A 21,217-nucleotide genomic window follows, 5' to 3' on the forward strand; every position below is an offset into this window, starting at 1 on the left:
CCTGCAGTTCTTACCGAAATGGAAGTACTATACATATACATTATTTATGTCCTATACATACACATTCAATATTGACATGTTGGAGTTGTATCATAAGTACACTTTATCGCTTTTAGTCTTGTATTCAGTCGGTAAAAGAAGACGATCCTAACGAGTCTAGAATCAATCCAGCTTACCATCCGTCTCTTTACACAAATCTGTGTGTAATTGTGGAGTGTCTCACCTTCGATGCCAATCTTACGCAAGCTATTGACACGTTCTTTTGAACATTGATTACCATTCGCACAAATGGGACCAATAATATAGTAAGCATTTCTTAGAGGTGGATTAGTAGTTGGCGCCAGTCTTACATTTCCCGATCTGCAAGCTTTGACGACCACAACTGCTCGTTTTGTGAACCACATAAACTAAGAACTCGGAAATCAATCGGGATAGTGTAGGCATAAACGAGAATTGCAGGTTGCCTGTCGCTTTTCGTCTGTGCCCAGGCTTGAGCATTTTGTGAAGATAGTATCCATCCGAATCACTGAAGTCTTGCCGCTTTCCACCTTTTTTGAGATCAACTCCCTTTTCATATATTGCCCTAGCTGACATTCACGATGTAGCGTGATAGTAAAATTCATGTCTATTGTTCCTGAGACTGTTGCGCAAGTCTTGACAAACAGAATCAACAGTCAGTGACGCTCCATTGTAAACTTTTAGGACTTGATTTGAATCATAATTCCATCTTGTTTTTGGATAAATGTTTGGTATTATCCTCCACTCGTGTAAGACATCAGGATGGTAGGGATAGCCTGGTAAAAAATTCCGTATACATTTAAGATAAAAGATTGGCAGAAATTTATTTGGCGTTTTCGTTAATTAAAAAATTATATTGGCGGATTTTAATTCGGCGATTTTATATTCTGAACTGTTGATATGCCATTTATTTTAATATTGTCTTCTAGCTGTTGTTTCGGGCACCTTCCTATTATTCAGAACTTGAGAAGTGCATGGTGAAAAGCACGGGTAGGTGCATTTCAACAGCGGAAGCGGAAGCTAATCCTCTAGAGCTTTCTGTATGCGTCTCCCAATAGCTCCTGTATTAATCTCTGTCTTACGTGTATACCTACGGTTTTTCCTAGGCTTCCGTTTGCATCGCTATTCTTACTTACTACCATAGGGTAAGCACAACTTTCTCTGAGTTTGAGTTAGTGTACATCGTCATGATAGCTAGCGCACGTGGTACGGCAGTGTTACCAGATTTCTTTATTCATATTGGCAACGAATAATAAAATCGCCCATTTGCCAAAATAAATTCTCCACCAATATTTAATCTTATGTGCTAGATGGTCATTGGAACCGCATGCAGCCTAGTGTATTTACAAGAGGTGTGCATGTTGTTGCACCAGCTGACGGTTGTCGCCTTTTTTTCTGGTCGATTTAGCTGCTCACATATGTTTTTCAATCTACACAATTCACAAATTTGTATAGTAAATACTTCAGTTTGAGCTCTACAGTAGAGTTGTGAGTGTTTACCCGGGAAGCAGATATTCTGTCCAAAGGACAATCAGGAATTGAACGACAACACGAACGCAGTCCACTAGAGATCGCCTGTTCTCATCCATGCCGTTAATTGCTGCGCCGAGTTTTGTCAACCTATGCAATTGCTGTTGAACCAAGAAAACAATCCCATTTCAGCGCCGGATCCAGGAATTTTTGAAAAAGGGGTTCACCGTTAGCAGTTATTTATAGCATTACCAATTTTCTCTTTTCTAATAAAATTATATAAAATTATTGAACCACGCCTATTGGGAAAGAGGAGGTTGAAACCCCCTAAACCCCCCCTCTGGATTCGGCCCTGCCACTTTGTAGGAGCAGTTTCTAGAGTCCAAATTGGATCCGAGTCTAACTCACGTGATCACCGGACTGCAAAAGCAGTTGTCAGGTATCTAGGGGTGCCCATCTGGCGCTTTACACTGCATGCAGCGACAAGCCAAATTTGCAGCGCCAAGACAAGTAAGGTCTTACTGTACTGTAGTAATAATACTCTGGCACGCCTATTGCGTAAATTGTCACTAGACTGCGTCAGACTCCAATCGAAGATTCAGTTGATTCCTACTGCATGGCCAAGCAGATGAAAGGTCTGGTTCTGAGACACAGATGGCAGACATCACGGTCTGTGACACTGATGATCATGAGGCTGCTGGTAGGGCAGGCCTGATATGAACTACGTCAAAATCGAGCACGTATGTCAGTTCTAACAAGTTATAAGCAATACGAGTATTATTGAGGTTAGCCATTCAACAAACTTTTCTTTTATTTTCTTAATATCTTTTGGTTGGTGAAAAGAAGACAACTTCTAGAAGTGTAGATTAAGATAACTATTCCTACACAAGCTGTTGGACTACAACAACGTTTGGCAGATAGCTACCAATTGTCGCCCATAAATATAGATGCAATGAGAATATTCTATCTCAATCCATGCCCTTGGTTTTACGTTTTGTTCGCCAACATACAGTTCCTACCGAAATGGAAACATTGTTGCATGTCTACACATAGAGACTAAACAGGTACTTGACTCGCGTGATCACTGCATTATATTCTCCTATACATGTACATGAAGCGATCGTGCCTCTACAATATATTCTTGTGTACAAGACGGTTTCTAGTAGACAACAACACATTCAATATTCAGTGACATATCTGACTTGTACATCAAAGCAAATTATAGTTGAATGGGTGAAACACTTGTTGCTTTCTGTCTTGTATTTCAGTCGGTGGAAAGAAGATGATCCTAACGAGTTTAGAATTAATCCAGCTTGCCATCTGATTCTTTACACAAATCTGTGTGTAAATATGTAATTTCTTGTAATTACGTAATTTCTTGTAATTACGTAATTTCTTAGCTTTGAAGTCAATCTCACTCAAGCTATAATTGACACGTCGTTTTGGACAATCATTACCATTCGCACAAATGGGACCAATAACACAGTCAGCATTTCCTGGAGGTGGATTAGTATTTGGCGCCCATTCTTTATTTCCTGATCTGAAAGCTTTGACGACGTTCTCCCACAACTTCTCGTTTCGTAAACCACATAAATTAAGAACTTGGAATTTAGGCGGGATAGTGTAGGCATAAACAAGAATTGCAGGTTGCTCGCCACCTTTCCTCTTTGCCCATCTAACAGCAGGCTTGAGCATTTTGTGAAGATAGTATCCATCCGAATCACTGAAGTCTTGCGACTTTCCACCTCTTTTGAGATTAACTCCCTTTTCATATATTGCCCTAGCTGACATCCACGATGTAGCGTGATAGTAAAACTCATGTCTATTGTTCCTGAGACTGTTGCGCAAGTCTTGACAAACAGAATCACCAGTCAGTGACGCTCCATTGTAAACTTTTACGCCGTGACTTGAATCATAAATGTTTGGTATTTCCATCCACTCGTGTAAGACATCAGGATAGTAGGGATAGCCTGGTAAATAAAATTTCGTATACATTTAAATTAAAATAAAAGATATTGGCAGAAATTTATTTGGCGTTTCCGTTAATTAAAAAGTATATTGGCGGATTTTATTTTGGCGATTTCTTATTCTGAACTGTTGATATGCTATTTATTTATTGTCTTCTAGCTGTTGTTTCGAGCACCGTCCTATTATTCAGAACTTGAGAAGTGCATGGTGAAAGCACGGGTATGTGCATTTCAACAGAAGTTAATCCTCTAGAGCTTTCTGCATGCGTCTCCCAATAGCTCCTGTATTAATTTCTGTCTTACGTGTATACCTACGGTTTTCCTAGGCTTCCGTTTGCATCGCTATTCTTACTTACTACAATAGGGTTAGGCACATTTTTTTAAATTTTTAGTGTACATCGTCATGATAGCTAGCGCACGTGGTGTACGGCAGTGTTGCCACATTTCTCTATTCGTATTGGCGACGAATCATAATATCGCCCATTTGCCAAAACAAATTCTCCACCAATATTTCATCCTATGCGCTAGATGGTCATTGGGACCGCATGCGACCTAGTGTAATTACAAGAGGTGTGCATGTTGTTGTACCTGTTGACGGTTGCCTTAAAAAACCTGGAGAATAGGAGTTTACTACAGGATCTAAACAGAAAGCACGAAATGTGGCGTGGAACTGGAGGTTGATGGACGGTTTTACCTGCTGGTGCTTGTGTATTGTCTTGGTTAATCCACTGTTGCACTCTGTTCTGTCTCTTCAACCTGCACAATTCAAACGAGTGTGACGAGCCTCTGGTTTATCTTCGGACGAAACTACTTGGGCATGTGTATTGTAGTGGTGATGTGTTGGATTGTAGTGTTTACCTGCGCTTGTACTTGCAGAGCAATACCATCAATATGAGCAGCAGGAATCCAATGACACCAGCCACGCCCAGTGGGAACGTTGTATCCTGAACCATGTCTTTGAGTCTGTGTTGTTGTTTGTCAATCTAGGATTTGCTGTGTTTATCCAAACGGAGCAATCTTGTTGTGTGACCAGTTTGTACCTATGCTAGACAACGGTTTGACTCACGTGATTAGCACACTCCCAGATCTGCTAGCTAGAGTCTATCACACATTACGGTTGTCCAAGCATTTGGCAGTGTTGCTGGCATGTGCTTGTTTGGTTTATATTTTGTGCTTGGATTAATTCTTAGTTAGTTTGAGCCAGGCCCCAGGGGCGGGCGTACCGTGGCAAGGGCTAGACCGGGCTATAGCTTTCCATCATTTGTAGGCGTGGTCATAAAAACTGGACTGTAAATACGTGTGAGAACAAAGCTGCACATGTATATGCACCACCCTTTTTCCAGTCTGGATCTAGTCAATAATGAATTAGAAGCCAATAAAAATGGGCGTGTCCATAAAAATGGGCGTGTTCATAAAAGAGGGCGTGTTCCGTAGCATCGCGAATTTTATTCCCCCATTTCTAGAGGTAACGCTACGCCCCTGGCCAGGGTTTGCAGCAATAAGTAAAGCTATCACACAATCAATACCACTGTATTCTGGAGTAGTCAATACTTTTCTATAATATTGAACATGAATAGTCTGAGATTGAGGTAGAAATTAAAAGCATCATACAGCATACATACAAATTTTGGACACTATAAACAAGTTTTCTTCTGTTGATATGCTAGCAGCTGAGCGTTGTTTCAACCTGCAGTTCTTACCGAAATGGAAGTACTGTACATATACATTATGTCCTATACATACACATTCGATATAAATTGACACATGTTGGAGTTGTATCATAAATAAGTATTAATTAACGCTTTGTCGCTTTCAGTCTTATATTTCAGTCGGTGAAAGAAAGACGATCCCAACGAGTTTAGAATCAATCCATCTTGCCATCCGTCTCTTTACACAAATCTGTGTGTAATTGTGGAGTGTCTCTCCTTCAAAGTCAATCTCACGCAAGCTATCGACACGTCCTTTTGGACATTGACTACCATTCGCACAAATGGGACCAATAATACAGTCAGCATTTCTTAGAGGTGGATTAGTAGTTGGCGCCAGTCTTACATTTCCCGATCTGCAAGCTTTGACGACGTCTTTCCACAACTGCTCGTTTCGTAAACCACATAAATTAAGAACTCTGAATCCGAAACGAATCGAGATAGTGTAGGCATAGACGAGAATTGCAGGTCGCCTGTCACCTTTCGTCTGTGCCCATGTGACAGCAGGCTTGAGCATTTTGTGAAGATAGTATCCATCCGAATTACTGAAGTCTTGCGACTTTCTACCTCTTTTAAGATCGACTCCCTTTTCATATATTGCCGTAGCTGACATCCACGATGTAGCGTGATAGTAAAACTCATGTCTGTTGTTCCTGAGACTGTTGCGCAAGTCTTGGCAAACAGAATCACCAGTCAGTGACGCTCCATTGTAAACTTTTATTACGCCGTGACTTGAATCATAAATGTTTGGTATTTCCATCCACTCGTGTAAGACATCAGGATGGTAGGGATAGCCTGGTAAATAAAATTCCGTATGCATTTAAGATAAAAGACATTGGGCAGAAATTTACTTAGCGTTTTCGTTAATTAAAAAAGTATATTGACGGATTTTTTTGGCGATTTCATATTCTGAACTGTTGATATGCCATTTATTTATTGTCTTCTATCTGTTGTCAAGCTAATCCTTTATAGCTTTCTATAAGTAAGTAGCAATAGCTCCTGTATTAATCTCTGTCTTACGTGTATACCTACGGTTTTCCTAGGCTTCCGTTTGCATCGCTATTCTTACTTACTACCATAGGGTAAGCACAACTTTCTCTGGGTTTGAATTAGTGTACATCGTCATGATAGCTAGCGCACGTGGTACGGCAGTGTTACAGTACCAGATTTCTTTAGTCGTATCGGCGACGAATCATAAAATCACCCATTTGCCAAAATAAATTCTCCACCAATATTTCATCTTATGCGCTAGATGGTCATTAGAACCGCATGCAGCCTAGTGTAATTACAAGAGGTGTGCATGTTGTTGCACCTGCTGACGGTTGTCGTCTTTCTGGTCGATTTAGCTGCTCCCATATGTTTTTCAATCTACACAATTCACAAATTTGTATAGTAAATACTTCAGTTTGAGCTCTAGTCTCGCGTAGCCAGACCCCTTTCCGCCGCGACCTCCCCGGCGAAATGGGGTCTGGTGTACGGCCTTTGATGTCGCTGTGTGCCGCGTAGCCAGAAATCGGCTATCTAAAGACCGAATTTAGTTTCGTAAACGCTTCACTAAAGACGAGACTGGTATGCACGCAATGCAATCCTGTCTCAATAGCTTCTCTTGTTTCGTAGAGAACAACTCGAAGACTACAGCTAGAGTCGTTTGTGAAATCTGCATGTCTACAGCAGCGATTAAACGCGGCCGCGGGGACGTTGACGTCGACAGGCTTCGATTTCATGCAGCCATGATCGACGTCGTACGATCTAGCGTTGTGCGCTCGTGTCACAACGGAGACTGAATACGAACGTACTGGATGGATGCGAACGTACTCGGTGCTGTTTGCTGTTTTTTGACGTCTAAAGCGACCGCATACAGTCCGGAGTGAGCAATATCTGGAGGGGCTTGGAGTTGCATGACGTCATCGAAACAAGATGAGCCGTCTTTCTGTGTTTGGGTAATCATTTCTTGTGTTTTGTGCATTGTTTTGGTGAACACATACAGTAGCAACCAGGAAGAGACCAAATCGTTTAATCGCTGCTGTAGACATGCAGATTTCACAAACGACTCTAGCTGTAGTCTTCGAGTTGTTCTCTACGAAACAAGAGAAGCTATTGAGATAGGATTGCATTGCGTGCATACCAGTCTCGTCTTTAGTGAAGCGTTTAAGAAACTAAATTCGGTCTTTAGATAGCCGATTTCTGGCTACGCGGCACACAGCGACATCAAAGGCCGTACACCAGACCCCATTTCGCCGGGGAGGCCGCGACGGAAAGGGGTCTGGCTACGCGAGACTATTTGAGCTCTACAGTAGAGTTGTGAGTGTTTACCCGGGAAGCAGATATTCTGTCCAAAGGACAATCAGGAATTGAACGACAACACGAACGCAGTCCATTAGAGATCGCCTGTTCTCATCCATGCCGTTAGTTGCTGCGCCGAGTTTGTCAGCCTATGCAATCGCTGTTGAACCAAGAAAACAATCCCACTTTGTAGGAGCAGTATCTAGAGTCCAAATTGGATCCGAGTCTAACTCACGTGATCACCGGACTGCAAAAACAGTTGTCAGGTATACATACGTAGCTGTGGGTGCCCATCTGGCGCTTTACACTGCATGCAGCGCCAAGCCAAATTTGCAGCGCCAAGACAGGTAGGGTCTTACTGTACTGTAGTAATAATACTCTGGCACGCCCATTGCGTAAATTGTCACTAGACTACGTCAGACTCAAATCGAAGATTCAGTTGATTCCTACTGCATGGCCAAGCAGATGAAGGTCTGGTTCTGAGACACAGATGGCAGACATCACGGTCTGTGACACTGATGATCATGAGGCTGCTGATAGGGCAGGCCTGATTTGAACTACATCAAAATCGAGCACGTATATGTCAGTTCTAACAAGTTATAAGCAATACGAGTATTATTGATGTTAGCCATTCAACAAACTTTTTCTATTTTCTTAGTATTTTTTGATTGGTGAAAAGAAGACAACTTCAAGAAGTGTAGATAAAGATAACTATTCTTACACAAGCTGTTGGACTACAACAACGGTAACATTTGACAGATAGCTAACAATTATCGCCCGTATATAGATGCAATGAGAATATTCTATCTCAATCCATGCCCTTGGTTTTACGTTTTGTTCGCCAACATACAGTTCCTACCGAAATGGAAACACTCTGTTCTGCGACGAATCTTACAATCGCCCATTTGCCAAAATGAATTCTCCACCAATCTAATTAACTAATTAATTAACAATTAATACTTCATCTCACACTCTAGATGGTCATTGAAACTACGGCTCAATGTAGTAGTTCTAGGAGATCATCTATAGGTGTCACGTGTTGTTGCACCTGCTGACGGTTGTCGCCCTCGTAGGTAAAATAGCTGCCTACAGAAGTTCGTCAACCTACACAGATCACAAATTCGTGGTTCAACTAGAATACATAGTATACACTTCAGTTTGAGCTCTAGTAGAGCCGTGAGTGTTTACCCGGGAAGCAGATACTTCGTCCAAATGACAATCAGGAATTGAACGTACGTTTAGATAACGATAGCACGAACGCAGTTCAGCAGTGATCGCCTTTTCCCTTTCATGCCGCTCATTGTGCGTCAAGTTTTGTCAACCTACAATTTCTGTTGAACTGTGCTGTAGAACCAAGTAATAAATGAGACGTCAGAGTGAGACTAAAGGTTTCGCATATCAAATGTTTTACACGTCACAGCTACAAGACGCTCTGGGTACATACTATGACGGAGTAGCTAGTTAATTAGATAAATGGTGCCGGCAGCAGACCAGTCAATTAGGAGAGACTGTTAACTTAATTAAATAAATATTGGAATGTAACAGCCGTACCGTTCTCGTCACACTGTGCGGTACCGTCTGTAATTTCCACGTTGAACGTAGATGACAAGCGTTACGACGGGGCTACAAAACGGCACTAGTATCTACGCTTACTACATCTGGAAATAAGTCACTGCCTCAGAATTTGCGGAGATTAGTTGTTCCATATCAGTCAATAGAAATGTTTTGTGTTTGTCTAGCTAGATCTAGCTTACACTTTGTAATGGAATATTGACTACAGGAGCAATACAGGTCTCATTAGTCACTTCCGTCTTAAAGTCAACGCAAACAGCTCTCTAAATAAGAGACTACTCTGGCACGCCCATTGCGTAAACTTGTCAATAGATTCAATTGATTCCTTGTGTACCAAGTCTGACAAGTTACCATGTCTCCAAGTGTCTTGAGTACGTAGTAGCAGCTACTGAACTTTACTCCACGTATTTACAACTGTTCTGTTGGCAGTCTAGTCAATCTGGAAAAGTCTGCTTCTGACATTGCTACTGTAGCTCCATTGATTTGATATTGTAAGTTAGAGTTTCAACTGTGACCATCGTCATTCCATAAGGACAGTCTATTCTTGGGGCAGGACCTTCTTCGACTACGATGGGAATGGACACTGGAGTGTAAGAAGCTTGACAACACAGAATAAAGAAAAACCAAACCACTACAAAAATTAAACTTGATCGATCAAGATTTACTCAATTTGTTGACAGTTTCAAAGTTGTTGTTTAATGATCCAGGGATGTATCGATTTTCCACTTCCAGAAGAAATATGACCAGGTAGTCTGAATAGGATGACCCCTTTCTGAAGTTTTCTTCTTTGTATTGTATAAGGGTCACTTGGCAACCTATGATTTACAACAGAAACATTACCAAGTAGCAGTGACCATATTTTGCATATACAGCAGATTATATACTTTGTCTCGATCGTAGATTTTCAGATAATTTCACAGCAACGTTAGGATGGCAGTTTCGGTAAATAAGCAATATTTTCATCTCCCTTATTAATGCTTCTACAGTATACTTGCAAACAAGTCATAGTCCAATAATAGTTACATCAAGAAATTGAAAGTCTTACCTCTTGGGCTTTCATTTATCATTCCTCTCTTCTGATGATGAAGTTGTCTATCCAACTCTTCTATCCGTCTTTCTGCTGTTGCTAGTCTACTCTTCACTGCTTCCATGTCTTTGGCAAGCTGAGGAATACACGTGCATTTAAGCTTCGGTTTGCCTGTCTAGATATCTGTCCGTTGATCTCTCCATCTGTCTTTCTATCTCTGTTTGCCCGTCTGTCTGGCAGGCAAGTAGGCAGACAAACAGGTATGTGGACTATAATTGTGCAAATACTGTATTTAGCCATCCTGTATTTATATATATACAGAGAGAGATGATTACCACAAATTAATCAAGATCTGTCTGTTTTACATGCTGACCTTTACCATGCAGCTGTAAATTAGACAACTATAATTTTTTACTGCAGATTAAAATTTTGGCAAACCGGTTACTTCTACAGTACTTTAAATCTATAAATAATATAAATTTTCTGCTTTTCCTTGCTCAGTCCAAGCCTCTACATCTACAGTTAATTAATGAAAAGCAGAGTCGTTACTGTAGAGATTTACTAGAGGTCGCTAGCTCCTATACAAAAACTTAGTCAACAGGGCTTTTTTACAAAATTGTAAAGGTTCACTGTTCGTGTTTAATGAACGGTGTACTGAATAGGTTTTTAAAAGAGTTTTTTAAGGTTTTGGGGCCAAACAGTACAATCTTGTACAACCTTATGCTTTTTTGCTTTGGGGAGTAATAAATGCAAATGCAGAGGCCACAGGAAAATTATTGGGATGCCATGCCCCCTTGGCCAACACGTACAGTTTCTATGCCTATGTACTGATGATTATGCCAATAGTCATTGGTCGCTCTATTATAGTGGCAAGGTAACAAATTTTGGCTAAAAACAATAATGTCTACGTGCTTCAAACTCGATGTCACTCACAGAAACATGGAACAGCTAGTGCTCAAACTATTGCCTTCAAATTTCAGCCAACAGCTACACACTTTTATTTCACAGTACAAATATCAGCATTGTTAATTCATGACTTATTTCTTACAAAGTTTGATAACTAATAGCTAGCGCACGTTCACTGCGTGTTACAACTGCTCTGTTAGTATTCTAATCAATGTGGAAAAGTCAGTTTCTGACATTGATAATTCCATTGATGTAATGTTGTAACGTATAGTTTCAACTGTTACCATTTTCATTCCAACTGGACATTCTATTCTTGGTGCTAGACCACCCTCAACAACAATAGGCATGAACACTGGAGTGTAAGAAGCTTGACAAAAAACAGAATAAAGCAGAAATAAATAAATACAAATACAAAGATCAGAAATTGATAAATCAGTGCTTTACTCAGTTTGTTGACAGTTTTGAAGTTTTCATCTAGTGATCCAGGAATGAACCGATTTTCTACTCCCAGAAGAAATATGACCAGGTAGTTTGAATAGGATGCCTCTTTAGCAAATTGTATGTCTTTATATGGTATGACGGTCACTTGACCACCTGCAATGTCACCAAAGACAAAATACATGCTCTCAGCTAGCAGTGACCAGCTCTGCATATACAGCATATTACTTTGTCTTGATTGCAGAGTTTCAGATAATTTCACGGCAACGGTATGATGGCAGTTCCCGTAAATTAGCAATAGTCTCATCTCCTTTAGATTTGCAGCTTCTGTATCTGTAAACGAGTAATAGCTCATGTATAGCAAGCAGGAGCAGATCCAGGATTTCCGGAAGGGGGAGCACATTTTCTTGCATGACATACGTTACATTAATGCATATATTAATGTCGTCGTGTTATTTTCCTATTAAAGAAAGCTCTTCGTAATGGCAGAGACTTTAAAATTTACGTTAGAGATTTGTAGTGCTTGTTGCTTTAGATACTGAATTGGACTAGGAGTGGTACAGGACATTGTGAGGGGCCGGGGAGTACAAAATTAAGAGATCAACCTGCCACATAACACAAATAGAAATTCTTGTCTGCACCTGGTACTTTGGAGGGAGAGAGAGTGCCCCATGCTCCCCTAAATCCACCCTTGGTGCCAAGCCAAGAAATTGGAAGTCTCACCTCCTGCACTTTCAACGATCATTCTTCTCTTCTGTTGAACAAGTGATTTTCCCAACTCATCTATTCGTCTTTCTGCAATTGTCAGTCTACTCTTTACTTCTTCTAACTCTTTGGCAAGCTGCAAAACATACGTCTGTATACTTTGCCTTGCCTGTGTGTGCATTGGTATATGTGTACTTGTCTGTCTTTACAGTGAGATTTGCCTGCCCGTCTGTCTGTCACAAGACACAAACAACAAGGCCCTTGGGCCCTAACAATGTCTGTCTGTCTGTCTCTTTGTCTGTCTGTCTGTCTGTCTGTCTGTCTGTCTGTCTGTCTGTCTGTCTGTCTATCTGTCTGTCTGTCTGTCAAATCTTAATATTTCATACATATGAACTATTATAAGCTATAGATACGAAAGTCCGTTATATATCAATTAGACCGACACGGGTCTCTAAAAAATTATCAACTTATAGGTTGCATGCAATTGGACACTATATATGTCACTAATGTGATTTCTTTGCTTTGTGAGCGGTTCATATCCTGGATGAAAACCTTTGCGTTGCACCTTTGGAGAGCTACAGCGAATCTTCTTCTCCAGTAGCACTTGAAATCTTGGTCACTGTTACCAAGGTCGATGTTTTTACTTAGTTGAGATAATTGAGACAGGAATGTGTGTGTGTGTGTGTGTGTGTGTGTGTGTGTGTGTGTGTGTGTGTGTGTGTGTGTGTGTGTGTGTGTGTGTGTGTGTGTGTGTGTGTGTGTGTGTTGTGCCGAGGCACATTAATTAAGTACCACATTTGTGTATAGTGAGTTGTACGTGTTTTACCTTCCCGGTTTCTGCAGAAGATACTGCTTCTCCTCGAAATTTCTTACTAGGTTGGTCTCTGCAAAGATATAAGCTGAAGCATATCTATCTATAGTAGCGTGTGCGGTAACAGTATAGTCTATCTATACGTACACGTATGCACCATATTTTTGTACATAACTGCAAATGGAAACAATTACTAACGTACCGAGTAGTGACATCCGACATGTCCCTATTTGTACATGTTTCACTAGAGCTGTCTTCACCCTCTGAGGAATCCACCAGGACGTTGTATCTAGTTCTCTGTCCAACACAACAGAGCGCCCACCAACTGCAAAACCCGTTCTTGCTTTTTGAACTGACGTCTGGTTCCATTCTCGTCTAGCAAACCGCGAACAGTTGCATCTAGCTAGCTAGCCAGCAGAGCGTAACACAAGATCACGTGCACGCATCTAAGTGAAAGTTGATACGTATAGATGGCAGAGGCATGCAGAGCTGCATGCAAGAAGTGGATCAGTTGAGATTTGTTCCTGACCAATGAACATTTTTTAAATTAGAAAAATGTTGAAAGCAGAGTTATACATTCAACTGCAATATCGCAATCCATGCATTTCCTATAGTTATCTGTTTCCTAAAAATATATCAGAGCTGCACACCTATTATATACTATTAGTAGTATGCGTAATATATCTACACATATATATCTATACACAGAGAGATGATTACCACAAATCAATCAAGATATGTCTGTTTTACATGCTGACCTTTACCATGCAGCTTTTTACTGCAGATTAAAATTTTGGTAAACCGGACACTTCTAAGGTACTTTAAATCTATAAATAATACGAATTTTCTGCTTTTCCTTGCTCAGTTCAAGCCTCTACATCTACAGTTAATTGATGAAAAAGCAGAGTCGTTACTGTAGAGATTTACTAGAGGTCACTAGCTCCTATACAAAAACTTAGTCATGCAACTGGGCTTTTCTTACAAAATTGTAAAGGTTCACTGTTCGTGTTTAATTAACGGTGTACTGAATAGGTTTCTAAAAAGTTTTTGAGGTTTGGGGGCCAAACAGTACAATCTTGTACAACCTAGTTATGCTTGTTGCTTTGGGGAGTAATAAATGCAGTGAGGCCACAGGAAAATTATTGGTGAGCCATGCCCCCTTGGCCAACACAGTTTCTATGCCTATGTACTGATGATTATGCCAATAGTCATTGTCGCTCTATTTTAGTGACAAGGTAACAAATTTGGCTACAAACAATAATGTCTACGTGCTTCAAACTCGATGTCACTCACAGAAACATGGAACAGCTAGTGCTCAAACTATTGCCTTCAAATTTCAGCCAACAGCTACACACTTTTATTTCACAGTACAAATATCAGCATTGTTAACTCATGACTTATTTCTTACTAAGCTTCATAACTAATAGCTAGCGCACGTTCACTGCGTGTTACAACTGCTCTGTTAGTATTCTAATCAATGTGGAAAAGTCAGTTTCTGACATTGATAATTCCATTGATGTAATGTTGTAACGTATAGTTTCAACTGTTACCATTTTCATTCCAACTGGACATTCTATTCTTGGGGCTAGACCACCCTCAACAACAATAGGCATGAACACTGGAGTGTAAGAAGCTTGACAAAAACAGAATAAAGCAGAAACAAATAAACAAATACAAAGATGAGAAATTGATAAACAGATGCTTTACTCAGTTTGTTGACAGTTTTGAAGTTTTCATCTAGTGATCCAGGAATGAACCGATTTTCTACTCCCAGAAGAAATATGACCAGGTAGTTTAAATAGGATGCCTCTTTAGCTAATTGTATGTCTTTATATGGTATGACGGTCACTTGGCCACCTGCAATGTCACCAAAGACAAAATACATGCTCTCAGCTAACAGTGACCAGCTCTGCATATACAGCATATTACTTTGTCTTGATTGTAGATTTTCAGATAAATTCACGGCAACAGCATGATGGCAGTTCTGGTAAATTAGCAATATTTTCATTTCCTTTAAATCTGTAGCTTCTGTATCTGCAAACGAGTCATAGTTCATGTATAGCAAGCAGGGGCAGATTCGGATTTCCAGAAGGGGAGCACATTTTCTTGCATGAAGTAAGTTACATCAATGCGTATATTAATGTCGTCATGTTAATTTCCTAAGAAAGCTCTTCGTAATGGCAGAGACTTGAAATTTACGTTTGAAATATATAGTGCTTGTTTGCTTTAGATACTGAATCGAACTAGGGGTGGTAACAGAACCTTGTGAGGGGCTGGGGAGCACAAAATTAAGAGATCAACCTGCCACACGACACAAATAGAAAATCTTGCCTGAACCTAGTACTTTGGAAGGGGAGAGAGTGCCCGTGCTCCCCTAAATCCGCCCCTGGTGCCAAGCCAAGAAATTGTAAGTCTCACCTTCTGCACTTTCAACAATCATTCCTCTCTTCTGTTGAACAAGTGACTTTTCCAACTCATCTATCCGTCTTTCTGCAATTGTCAGTCTACTCTTTACTTCTTCTAACTCTTTGGCAAGCTGCAAAACATACATCTGTACTTTGCCTTGCCTGTGTGTGCATTGGTACATGTTTACTTGTCTGTCTTTACGGTAAGATTTGCCTGCCTGTCTGTCTGTCACAAGACACAAACAACAAGGCCCTTGGGCCCTGAAACTGTCTCTGTCTGTCTGTCTGTCTGTCTGTCTGTCTGTCTGTCTTTCTATCTGTCTATTTTTTGACATTCAAAGTCAAGTCCGTTAGTTAATGACTTTGTTGTTTGCAAGAACTGGTGTGTATTTAAAAAATCCTAGCATATGTACAAGTAGAATCTGTATATGAGAAAAATTACCTGTCTGTCTGTCAGTCTGTCTGTCTGTCAGTCTGTCTGTCTGTCAATCTGTCTGTCTGTCTTGTCAATACATACATGTATTTTCATATATACAACATGCTACTGCAATAACATAAATGAACATTTAAGATCATCTCTGCCTGTCTGTTTGTATGAACCTTAAACAACCTATATTTGTGTATAGTTTTCTCTTACTGTAGTAAGTTCGGAAGAAGATATTGCTTTATCTTCACAGTGTTTAGTACAACAGTCCCTGAAAAGAGAAGAATCTGAAACTATGAAACTAAATAATGAAACAAAAATGTGTGTGTGTGTGTGTGTGTGTGTGTGTGTGTGTGTGTGTGTGTGTGTGTGTGTGTGTGTGTGTGTGTGTGCAGAGACGCATCACTAAACGTAATGTAGAACATATAATATACACACAGAACTACGTATGTCTCTAATATGGACAATAAACACATTATATATTAAAGCACCAGTGTATTTGTAGAGTAGAGTAGAGTACATGCAGCCACTATTACTAATTAATTTAGTTAATTAAGACTGCATGTCAAAACAAGACTACCTCAAACGCTGTAACTTTATGTTTCAATACAGCACATAAATAACACTGAATTTTGAACGTAGAGAACGCTCCTCGCGCCTGTATAGCTACTAAACAAATTTATTAATTAAATTAGATATACCCATTCTATAAATCTAGTAGCTACAACTAATTAATTTTGTAATCCCTGTCTGGATGTCATCGAATGCAAGACATTGGAATGTTCAATCCGAAAGAGTGCACATCAATCAGTTTACGTACGCAGCCGCATCGCCACTTGACTTGTGGAATCTTGTTTCTGTCATGTCAATTTCTTCACTATCTGACGCGTTCCCTACACCGTGTTCTCTTCGGGGTGAACAGCAGCAAAACAACCTTCGAAATACCTTCATTCTCGATATTCTCGTTTCGAACCGGACTCTAAAAAAACAAATATGAGAACGTACGGGATTTGGACTGTCACGTGATGTAGACTAAATGGTTCTAGCCATTCTCTGCCTTGTTCCTTTTTCTGCCTTATGACTCCGAATTAGCGCCATAGGCATTATCTTAAGTCTCTCAAGCTTATGATTGCAAAGTAAGGTTGGCTGCCGTCCTGGAGATATGCACACATAGATCTTTTTGTGTTTTGTGATTTAGTGAGAGTATTTGCTAGAATAACTCTAACTTGATACATCCTGTAAAAGCACGTTTTGTTAATTTACAGTAATAGTCTGGATGCATTGATTATAGATATTTGAGTGGCACATGTCTAGAGTTCAGTTTTGTAATTGTAATGATTACGTTAATAATTACCTCAATGTAACAGAAATTGAATGTGTTGTCACTGTTTTACGGGATCTATATGTGATATCTAATACACGTGGTTTTGTTAATGGGAATTAAGTCTTTGTGATTTGGTGTGGACACATACACAATGACAATAAGTGCATATGTTATCAAGTGAAACCTACTGCATGGTGTGCTGTTCAAGGGCAAATTTCTTGTATCGTGCAGATATGTACAATCAGTTTCTTGTATCAGACACAGTAAGTAGATAATGTTTTCCGTACTAGAATTGTATGAAATACACAAACGTATCTTGTTTACTTGTCAGCTTCCTGGGCAGCCACAGAAGATTGTAAACTCCAGTCACCCTGTAATTTTTAGAAGATTAATGATGACATCAATATGAGTATATGTAAGGTCTGTAGTATAAACGTAGACCTATTTTCAGTGGTGAAGTGTTGTTCGCAGACGTCATTTAATTGGCCTCATTTGTCTGTGGTTTTTTAAGTCTGACTGTTGGTATCTTCCGTATGTGCATTTTAGTCTGGTTTCTGCAGTAATGTGAACGAGACCATGGCTAATGTTTAAAGTGTGTTGTCATTGACGTTGAGATAGCTGTTTAATCATTTAGGCATCAGTTTATGTTCTACTTTTTTCGTTTAGCCTTGAATCTGAAGATGGACAGATTTGTCGCTGAAGGGTTGAGAGTCTATTGTACCCAGAGATTGAGTCATTCAGATGAAGTGGTTTAGCTTATTGATTGAAGGTACTGACCTATCTATTCGAGGTACAAATGCTATTTGTGACAGGCTAGGCACTACACTAGATTTGCATAGTAAAGGCAAAAAGAAGGACATTTCTAGCAATGCGTGTGTATGTACACATAATATCAACTAGAACCGTATCAATTTCTAGGTCTTGATGCTCAATGTCTGTTAAGTAAACAACCAATAGCAATGAGATAATAATAATAATAATAATAATAATGATATTAATAACAATAATACTAACAGTTGTAATAATAACAACAATAATAGCAATAAATACTAATAAAAATACTAATAATACTTTATATAATAGTAAATAGTAATAATAATAAGAACAATACAGTAAACTTTAGTCGCAATGGATACTTTCTATTGTGGTTAGATTTCCCTCATGTTTATCCAGTCCTCCTACTGCAATGAGGTCTTCATTCATAGTTAGGGCACCATGTCCCCGTCGTTTACTTTTCATGGGTGGAAGAGGACGCCATTTGCTACATCGCTTTTCATAAATTTCAACGACATTGGAAGGTGATCTGTCTTTCTCTCCTCCAGTGACCACAGGCTTGTTATTAACTGCTGTCAATGTACAACGATGGTTTGTTGTGGATGTCATTGATATTCTCTTAGACATGCGGACATCTACACATTCCACAGCATTACTGCTATGGTCTCCATCAGTGAATCCTCCTGCTACAATGATTGTGTTGTCTGTGACAACAGTAGAACAATCAGAACGCTTTTTGTGCATGTCATCCAACTCCGACCAGTGACTGCTCTGAAGGTCATACACACGTACTGTGCTCACTTTCTCTCCTGTCTTAGAATTTTTTCCACCCACAGCGTACAGTGAGTTATCATGAAGAGCAAAGGATACATTATGCAACAACTGAAGTTCATTTGGTAGAACTGTGAGTGGACACCATATGCATTTGTTGCTTCCAGTCAAACAAAATTGTTCAACGACCAACTGATGTTTCCTTTTGTCATTTACTAACACCAGACAGACATCTTGATGGCACACTACGCTAGTGATGATACCACTGTCTCGCGTAAACGTGTCCCACCTATCCTGATTTTTAGTGAGAACGTGCAGCTTACCGTCCGAACCTGGACCTGCAACCGCTAGTCTGCCTTCAATCTCTCCCACTTTACCGTAAGGGCGACTGCAGTGAGGCATGTGCAATCTCCACGGTTTCCATGATTGTACACTTTCTTTGCCCTAAAAGACAGTAATCTAGCCTCGTTTCCCAAACTCACGTGAGCCTGTCAGTGTTCGGTTCCCGTATGACCCTTTTCAGTCTCTCGACGGGAGGCTGAAAGTGTCATACGGGAACCGGACACTGACAGGCTCTGGGGACGAGGCTACAGTAATCAGCTATTAGTCATTTATATAAATTAATAAGTTACAGTAAGCCCTAGATACAAATGTCGGCAAGCTTGGTACGTTCTGTAAGTATAGCATACTTACGTTTGTATTTAGCCTAATTAATTAAGATACGTGTTGCCTGCTTCGCTATTGGCATTTTCTTGCAAAGACATAAATAACACCACATTACCATCCTATGTATTTTCGTTTTTACTCTGCAATGCGTATGCGTATACATATACACTCTAGTACAGTGTACTGTATGCGTGAGGTGGTGGCGGTGGTGTAATGTTGGGGTGGCAGTGTGCGCGTGCGTGTGAGCTAGTGTGTGCGTGCGTGCGTGCAAGTGTGTGTGCCTGCCGCAGGCTTCCTGCGTGTGTGGGTGTGTGGGTGTGGTGTGAATTCATCTGACTGGCGCATACACACATATCATAAAGTGCGTCCCACGTATCCGCCTTCCTTTCTCCATTTCAACTCTCAACATTAGTAGGTGTGGGTGTTTAGTTAGACAAATGTTTTTAAGTTTTCTAAGTTTTATGACTTGAGCGACTGGCTTTCCCGATTGTACAATATATTGTAGCTGTGTTCGTTAAATTTTGAAATTATATACCAGGTTTACCTGATGAGAAGGACCTCTTATCTTCGAATACTCGCGTGCCATATTGAAAAGCTTGTTTTCCTTTTCAATACTATCTGCTGCTCTATCACCTCCTTTTCGTTTCCTTGCGGTTGTTCTTTTAGTTTTGCAAGGTTTTTCGTCTTCTCTTCTCGCTTTCCCCCGTAGATGCAGGGCGTTGTAGGTCACGTAATTTTTGGTACTTGCAACTGTTTGTATTCTCTTTGAATAATTTTGTCCAACCCTTGCAGGCCTCTTTGTTCCAGTTATCGATTTAAATTTGTCAGTTCTTGTTACGAGTTTTCCAACTTCCTGTTTTTTCGTTATACGTTTCTGCTTCTTCGGTTTACCTTTCTGCTTTTCTTGCTTTGCCTCTTTTGTTTCTTCATCCGGCCCCACTCCCTGCTCTTCTAGCGCTTCCGTCTCTTCTACGTGTTCTGGAACCTTTTCCTGGTCACGTACAACTGCAAGATACAATAGATAGCAATCAACGTAACCAACACTCTTCTCTAGAGTAAAATAACAATAGCATGTTCCTCACCTGCAGAGCTAGAGTTTGCTTCTAGTCTGTGCCGATTTTCTATCCTTAGCGTGTTTGCAATGTGCGGCTGTCCAACGACATCTAGAATGTCACAGAAGACTGTAAACGTTGTAGGAGGTCGCGTGGGAAGAATGTATAATAGCAGGTTGTCTATTCTCTTCGTCATCGTTACAGATTCGTTCATTAATTCGTCGTAGTCGTCTCTTGTAATGATTTCCTTTTCCAAAAGGCGACGGAGCAGTACCGCGTTCAGCCGCAAACGCTCAGCGACGTAACTGTAGCATTTTGGGAGTGACCGCCAGGGATCAGTTGGGACAGCGTCAGCCATTCTTCACAACAAACCATCAATTAGTTGCCGTGTTTCCAAATCGCATTCACTAGAAATAAACCGCAACTTTGCATCTGTGGATCACGCGACAGACTTGCTTGTCAGACAGATTGCAATTGGCTGATACGCGTACAGTGCGTCCCACGTACTAGAGCATGTTCAGTGCAGCTCTAGCCCTTTTAGGTTAGACAATTGTTATACCATGTGGGGATATATTTGAGGCTACATAAACCATTCCCCAATTATACGACAAACATTTGTGTACGTACTACTGTACTATGACCTAATAATGTACTTAGCCTCGGACCGAACTTTTTCTCGCGTTGTCTCGCCTTTTACTACATCAGCATTGTCACGTCATACGGGAACCGGACTCGACAGCGCGAGAGCGTTTGGTAGTACGAGGAAAAAATTATTTGTTCTGTTCGTTGCTAGTTGCTGTTGCATGTCAGCCTACTTAATTAAATCTGTTTTATGTAGCCACAAGTCATCACTAGCGTTTAGAGCTGAGGTCATGCATGCATCACCAAGCCTTTGGCT

The 21,217-nt window shown here is 40.3% G+C and overlaps 5 protein-coding genes and 1 long non-coding RNA gene across 9 annotated transcripts; 1 reads left to right on the top strand and 5 right to left on the bottom strand.

Moving 5' to 3' along the window:
- Positions 1-2,574: 2,574 nt before the first annotated feature.
- On the bottom strand, positions 2,575-7,617 carry LOC134178833 (uncharacterized). Of its 4 annotated transcripts, XM_062645740.1 has the most exons (5): positions 4,314-4,486; positions 4,150-4,211; positions 4,044-4,094; positions 2,907-3,458; positions 2,575-2,826 (listed from the first exon to the last, which is right to left on the bottom strand). In XM_062645740.1, exons 1-5 carry the CDS (start codon positions 4,406-4,408, stop codon positions 2,792-2,794), a joined length of 795 nt encoding a protein of 264 aa, XP_062501724.1. In that variant the 5' UTR covers positions 4,409-4,486; the 3' UTR covers positions 2,575-2,791. The 4 variants fall into 4 exon arrangements, with proteins under 4 accessions (XP_062501724.1, XP_062501721.1, XP_062501723.1 ...); XM_062645737.1 differs by having other exon boundaries at positions 2,575-3,458; XM_062645739.1 differs by lacking the exons at positions 4,044-4,094; positions 4,150-4,211; positions 4,314-4,486 and adding exons at positions 6,474-6,529; positions 7,475-7,617 and having other exon boundaries at positions 2,575-3,458.
- A 66-nt stretch (positions 7,618-7,683) lies between these two features.
- LOC134178834 (uncharacterized) lies at positions 7,684-8,243 on the top strand. Its single transcript, XR_009969705.1, has 3 exons — positions 7,684-7,791; positions 7,855-8,040; positions 8,103-8,243. It is a non-coding gene; the product is annotated as an uncharacterized LOC134178834 (long non-coding RNA).
- A 968-nt stretch (positions 8,244-9,211) lies between these two features.
- Positions 9,212-10,243, bottom strand: LOC134179115 (uncharacterized). Its single transcript, XM_062646009.1, has 4 exons — positions 10,062-10,243; positions 9,901-10,006; positions 9,682-9,831; positions 9,212-9,614 (listed from the first exon to the last, which is right to left on the bottom strand). The coding sequence occupies exons 1-4, from the start codon at positions 10,074-10,076 to the stop codon at positions 9,481-9,483; spliced, it is 405 nt and encodes a 134-aa protein (XP_062501993.1). The 5' UTR covers positions 10,077-10,243; the 3' UTR covers positions 9,212-9,480.
- A 770-nt stretch (positions 10,244-11,013) lies between these two features.
- LOC134178411 (uncharacterized) lies at positions 11,014-13,330 on the bottom strand. The gene is made up of 6 exons (XM_062645292.1): positions 13,106-13,330; positions 12,919-12,976; positions 12,111-12,228; positions 11,616-11,720; positions 11,394-11,543; positions 11,014-11,316 (listed from the first exon to the last, which is right to left on the bottom strand). The coding sequence occupies exons 1-6, from the start codon at positions 13,270-13,272 to the stop codon at positions 11,132-11,134; spliced, it is 783 nt and encodes a 260-aa protein (XP_062501276.1). The 5' UTR covers positions 13,273-13,330; the 3' UTR covers positions 11,014-11,131.
- Positions 13,331-14,226: 896 nt separating this feature from the next.
- Positions 14,227-16,724, bottom strand: LOC134178412 (uncharacterized). The gene is made up of 6 exons (XM_062645293.1): positions 16,553-16,724; positions 15,946-16,003; positions 15,322-15,439; positions 14,833-14,937; positions 14,611-14,760; positions 14,227-14,536 (listed from the first exon to the last, which is right to left on the bottom strand). Exons 1-6 carry the CDS (start codon positions 16,681-16,683, stop codon positions 14,352-14,354), a joined length of 747 nt encoding a protein of 248 aa, XP_062501277.1. The 5' UTR covers positions 16,684-16,724; the 3' UTR covers positions 14,227-14,351.
- Positions 16,725-18,023: 1,299 nt separating this feature from the next.
- Positions 18,024-20,771, bottom strand: LOC134179069 (uncharacterized). Its single transcript, XM_062645972.1, has 3 exons — positions 20,350-20,771; positions 19,812-20,272; positions 18,024-19,045 (listed from the first exon to the last, which is right to left on the bottom strand). Exons 1-3 carry the CDS (start codon positions 20,675-20,677, stop codon positions 18,176-18,178), a joined length of 1,659 nt encoding a protein of 552 aa, XP_062501956.1. The 5' UTR covers positions 20,678-20,771; the 3' UTR covers positions 18,024-18,175.
- Positions 20,772-21,217: the final 446 nt, after the last annotated feature.

The sequence above is a fragment of the Corticium candelabrum genome, chromosome 4, assembly GCF_963422355.1.
Source record: "Corticium candelabrum chromosome 4, ooCorCand1.1, whole genome shotgun sequence".
NCBI classification, from domain to species: domain Eukaryota; kingdom Metazoa; phylum Porifera; class Homoscleromorpha; order Homosclerophorida; family Plakinidae; genus Corticium; species Corticium candelabrum.